Source organism: Bison bison, unplaced genomic scaffold (assembly GCF_000754665.1).
Source record: "Bison bison bison isolate TAMUID 2011002044 unplaced genomic scaffold, Bison_UMD1.0 scf7180017864384, whole genome shotgun sequence".
Classification (NCBI taxonomy): Eukaryota; Metazoa; Chordata; class Mammalia; order Artiodactyla; family Bovidae; genus Bison; species Bison bison.
The window spans coordinates 10,175,273-10,181,062 of NW_011494956.1; the positions used below are offsets into that span (position 1 = coordinate 10,175,273).

The window sequence follows — 5,790 nt, forward strand, 5'->3', positions numbered from 1 at the left end:
TCTCACCTCATGAGGCTCTTCTGGGCTGTTTTGCTCAGCCTCCCACCTTCAGAGTTCTCCAGGTGACACTCAGGAGACTGTGGTCCCTCCCTCCCAAAGTACAGGCAATGCTTGGCCAAGCCTCCCAAGAACAGTCTCCCCACATTCTGCACTAGGGCAGCCTTGGGGCTGGAGTCCAGCTGGATGGAGGGGTGGACAGGCTCCCTTTTCGGCAGCACCCTCCACCTTTCTGAGTAGTGCCCCCAAATCCCTCCTCACCTGGCTCAGCTGGATCAGGATACCCATGTCCCTCTTCAAGGCCATTTCCTCCAAGGGCCCCATCAGTGACCTTCTTTGACCTTCTGGGCTGCATATATGCATACATGAGAGGGTGCAGTGGTGGGGTCAGTCTTATAGGATCTCTAGCTTGTTTCTTCAGCGAAGACAATGGCACCCCACTCCAGCTCTTGCCTGGAGAATCCCATGGATGGAGAAGCCTGGTAGGCTACAGTCCATGGGGTCGCTAAGAGTTGGACATGACTGAGTGACTTCACTTTCACTTTTCACTTTCCTGCCCTGGAGAAGGAAATGGCAACCCACTCCAGTGTTCTTACCTGGAGAATCCCAGGGACGGGGGAGCCTGGTGGGCTGCCGTCTATGGGGTCGTACAGAGTCGGACACGACTGACGCGACTTAGCAGCAGCAGCAGCAGCAGCTTGTTTCTTAATAAGCACCTGGGGGCTTTCTCCATGATTAGGGGCACTTAACACTAAAGACACTCAGCCATGGGACTGTGATTCTGAGCTAAGCAGGAAAATCTCACTCATCTTTCTGTTCATGCACAGATGAATGGGCAGCATCAAACCACCCACGACAGTGGACTTGGCTGGAGGTCTTTGCAGTGCTCAAGGGATGTTCAGAGGTAGGCCGGGACAACAGAACTGCAAGTCTCGGGAAGTTTCCTGTGGGAGTTGGGACCTCATATGTGTCTCAAAGAATTTTTTTTTCCTTAAAAAAATCACATTATAAAAGTTATATATGTCTCTTATAAAAAACAACCACAGGATAAAATGAAACTCCCATCCCTCCAGTCTCACCTTCAGTTTGCTCTGAAACAGTTTGCTCTGCATTGCCCCCAGATCTTTTACAATGTATATATAAACACACATCTGAACCACAAATAAAACACAAAGTTGTTTTTATTCTTTTTTTAAAAGAGTATCCCATAGGTACCAGCTTGAAGGATTTTGAACAGTCTTTCACCAAATACTTGCATGTGGCTGTGGGTTGGGGGTGAGACTGGCTAGTCCCTGAGGGCAGGGAGACAAGGAAAGCTGACCACACGTGGAGGAACGGGGCTGCTGGATGTGGCTGTACAGGTTGAGCTCTGTCCAAGAACACCTGCCCAGGTCCTGTTGCCCAAGCAAAAGCCATGATTGCGTGCATCCCAGCAAGATGCCCTGGATGGAGGGATACTTTTTCATAATTAAAAGGCATTGGCTCCCTCAGAAAGGTTCAGCCCATAGGCAGAGCGAGGGAAGGGAACAGACCACCCTAATGGTGGAGCAAGGCTGGAGGGTGACCCCAGGCCACATGTGCGAGGAGATGGGAGATCTCCACACAAAGGGAGTGTGAACTGTGAGGCTGGGGACCACTGGGGACTCAGAGGAACACCTGGCTCCTGCCCCTGGGAGCTGACAGTTTACCTGGGATGGAACTCACACTCCTGAGATCAGTGTCAATAAACTGACCAAACAGACCGTGGTGTTGTGCTGAAGTCAGAGATACAGCTGGTATTGTAGAGATCAGGCTCTTCTGTGTGGGGGACATGCTCGTTTAGGTTTTCTGATGGTCAGTGTCACTCCTCTGTTCAAAACCCTTCACTGGTCTGTCTCCCATCGCCTTCAGGGGAAAGAAAACCTAAACTTCTTTGCGAGGCATCTAAGGATGGCCCTTTGAGATCTGACTGCCCTCTATCACTCCCATGCCATTTCCTGGCCCTTGGGTGTTCTGGGATGTTCCACTTACATGGAGCCTTTCAGAGTCCCTGAAAGCATCCTGGCCTCCGTGCTCTGCAGTCTCTCAGCCTTGTCAGCATGTTGCCATCAGTCTAGGGGGCCACTATGTGCTCCCTCCACTGCCCTTCCCTCTGTCTGGCTAACTCTTGTGTGCATGTGTGTTCAGTCACTAAGTCCTGTCCAACTCTTTGTGACCCCATGGGCTGTAGCCCACCAGGCTCCTCTTGCATGGGATTTCCCCAGGGAAGAATATACTGGAGTGGGTTGCCATTTCCTGCTCCAGGAGATCTTCCTGACCCAGGGATAGAACCCGCGTCTCCTCTATTGACAGGTGGGTTCTTTATCACTGAACCACCAAGGAAGCCCCTAACAAACTTTTTCTTAGTTTCTAACCATTGCATTCTTTGGCATTGCCTTTCTTTGGGATTGGAATGAAAACTGACCTTTTTCGGTCCTGTGGCCACTGCTGAGTTTTCCAAATTTGCTGGCATATTGAGTGCAGCACTTTCACAGCATCATCTCACATGCTAGTAAAGTAATGCTCAAAATTCTCCAAGCAAGGCTTCAGCAATACGTGAACTGTGAACTTCCAGATGTTCAAGCTGGTTTTAGAAAAGGCAGAGGAACCAGAGATCAAATTGCCAACATCCGGTGGATCATCAAAAAAGCAAGAGAGATCCCGAAAAACATCTATTTCTGCTTTATTGACTATGCCAAAGCCTTTGACTGTGTGGATCACAATAAACTGGAAAATTCTGAAAGAGATGGGAATACCAGACCACCTGACCTGCCTCTTCAGAAACCTATATGCAGGTCAGGAAGCAACCACTGCAGATGGTGATTCCAGCCATGAAATTAAAAGACACTTACTCCTTGGAAGGAAAGTTATGACCAACCTAGATAGCATATTAAAAAGCAGAGACATTACTTTGCCAACAAAGGTCCATTTAGTCAAGGCTATGGTTTTTCCAGCGGTCATGTATGGATGTGAGAGTTGGACTGTGAAGAAAGCTGAGCGCCAAAGAATTGATGCTTTTGAACTGTGGTGTTGGAGAAGACTCTTAAGAGTCCCTTGGACTGCAAGGAGATCCAACCAGTCCATCCTAAAGGAGATTAGTCCTGGGTGTTCATTGGAAGGACTGATGCCGAGGCTGAAACTCCAATACTTTGGTCACCTCATGCGAAGAGTTGACTCATTGGAAAACACCCTGATTCTGGGAAGGATTGAGGGCAGGAGGAGAAGGGGATGACAGAAGATGAGATGGCTGGATGGCATTACCGACTGGATGGACATGAGTTTGGGTAAACTCTGGGAGTTGGTGATGGACAGGGAGGCCTAGCGTGCTGTGATTCATGGGGTTGCAAAGAGTCAGACACGACTGAGCGACTGAACTGAACTGAACCACGGCAATCCCTGTGGGGTTTGGGAATTTGCCCCTAGGATCCACCTTCAATCTTTCTTTTAATTTTTCTTTAAAATCTTTATTGGATTTGTTACAATACTGCTTCTGTTCTATGTTTTAGTCTTTTGGCTAGAGCCATGTGCATGTGCAATCTTTGCTCCCCCACCAAGGATTGAACCCACACCCCCTGCATTGAAAGGTGAAGTCTTAACCACTGGACCTCCGAGGAAGTTCCTTTCTTTTAGTTTAAGTGGAGTTGAAAGCAGCCCTCTTGGTGACCTACAGTCTCCTATTCTGTTATTCGTTCCTAAAACTTCATGGCAGACAGAAAGGAGAAAGAAGGTCCAGATAACTCAGTGTGGGTCTCAGAGAGGGAGGCCTGCGTGAAGAGACATTGAGCCTTTGGACAAATTAAGCTTTTACGTGCAATGGCAAGCCATTACATGCTCTGCTGAGGTAGAAAATGGCATTTTTCTTTAAGCTCCTTTATGTTTGAAAGTTATTTGAATAAAAGTATACTAGTACAGCCCAATCAATTCCTTGTTAGAATGACTCTATGCTTCTGAAACATTGTCTTTGAGGACACACGTATTTAATCTTGGTGGAATATCATTCCGTTTGCTGACACCATTCAGCCTCGGTGTTCACTTGTAGCTAGAATGAACATAAAGGAAATCCTAATTGTGTTTTTAGAATTAAAGCCTAACAACAACAACAAAAAAGTAAGACTTTGTCTCAAAAAGAAAAAGACTTCTTATATATGGTGCCTTCTGGGTACCCTGGAAAGCCTGAGATCATTTCAATCATCCAAGCAGGTTAGGCTATTTTGCTGGTGTTGGCTACGAGTGATGGATGTGTCCTTCCTGGGCACAGAGGAAGGTGGGTGATGAAAAATGGTGACCTGACTGCCTGCACTGGATCCTTCCATCTGCCCCCTTGCTCCCATCTCCTGCTTAGTGAAATTCATCAGGTGAGCACTGTTCTAATGGCTGCTCCAACCAAAACAGTAAAAATCTATCAGGGAGCTACCTATTTGTATCCAATTGTGTTAACTTCCTACCAATGTGTTTTCCTTCTGCTCTGCTCTTAACTTCCTGTGATGGATGATATAAGAAACATAGATGGGTAAAAGCCCTCTATGGTATTTATTGTAGCTGGTTGGTGAGGATATTGTCCACTAAATCAGGGGACCTTGTTTGAAGAGCCATATGAAAAATTTAAAGCTTGAGCACAAGAAAGGCATTGTTTCATCTGGAGAACTACTATGCTTTATTTTTCATGGACAGGTTCAATTTTGTAATTGATTGTCTTGCTTTGGCTGCCAGGAAACTCAGAGCCCTATTTGCAGTCCATTTTTCCTGTTCTAGTGTATGACCCTGTGAACCTATATTTATGCATGCTGTCCCCTTTATCATCTTTCTATTTTATTTGCACTTCTTTTCTGAAAGATTTTTATTTAGTGTATACCTGGCAGGCTATGGTCCGTGGGGCTGCAAAATAGTTTGACATGACTTAGAAAGTAACCACCAACCACAAAATATTTGTATTCATATCTCCAGCTCTAGGCACTTCTATCAAGCACACACAATGAGTAGAACCCAACAGGGTGCTAGCAGGAGATAAGTATTTATACGTATTTTTTTTTTTCCCCCACCACGTTCCCATCAGACCTGCTGTGTGTCTTGGACTTCCTTGTGCCTTGGATGAAATCCCTGTGAAGTTCAATAACTTTCCTTGACACTCTTAGGGGAAAACATTTTTTATTCACTTTCCATCATGAGAAGTCTCATTTTAATCGTTACAATGTTCACTCCAGAGCAGTAACCAAAATTCAGAACGTTTCCCCGGGTTAAACTTCTCCAGCTTTGAGCTCACTTCTGGATGGGAGCCTTGGTGGGGAATTGTGGACTGGGGGTGCAGTCAGCATCACTTTTGCCTTGAATTGTGCTTCTAGCCACCTCCCACCCTTTTCCCCAGCTTGCCCCTTGCTCCTCCTGAACTGGATGGAAGAGAAGGGGTAGGAAAGCTCCTACCTGGCTGAGGTTGCTTTGTCCTAGGATAGACAGAGTCTTGGTCTTTGCAATATGAACCTCAGCTTCCATAATGAAATCTAGAGGGCAAGACACAGCACACATCTCTGCCCCTGCTACTGCTGCTGCTAAGTCACTTCAGTCATGTCCGACTCTGTGCGACCCCATAGACGGCAGCCCACCAGGCTCCGCCATCCCTGGGATTCTCTAGGCAAGAGCACTGGAGTGGGTTGCCATTTCCTTCTCCAATGCATGAAAGGGAAAAGTGAAAGTGAAGTCGCTCAGTTGTGTCCGACTCTAGCGACCCCATGGACTGCAGCCCACCAGGCTCCTCCGTCCATGGGATTTTCCAGGCAAGAG

General features: G+C 47.0%; 1 protein-coding gene across 1 annotated transcript in view; it reads left to right on the top strand.

Annotated features, from left to right (window-relative positions):
* Positions 1 to 5,790, top strand: part of LOC105001854 — a 30,172-nt gene that overhangs the window by 12,545 nt on the left and 11,837 nt on the right. Inside the window, exon 6 of the mRNA XM_010858298.1 lies at positions 825 to 901. Within this exon, the coding sequence (XP_010856600.1) occupies positions 825 to 901 (77 nt within the window). The remainder of the gene's footprint in view (positions 1 to 824; positions 902 to 5,790) is intronic.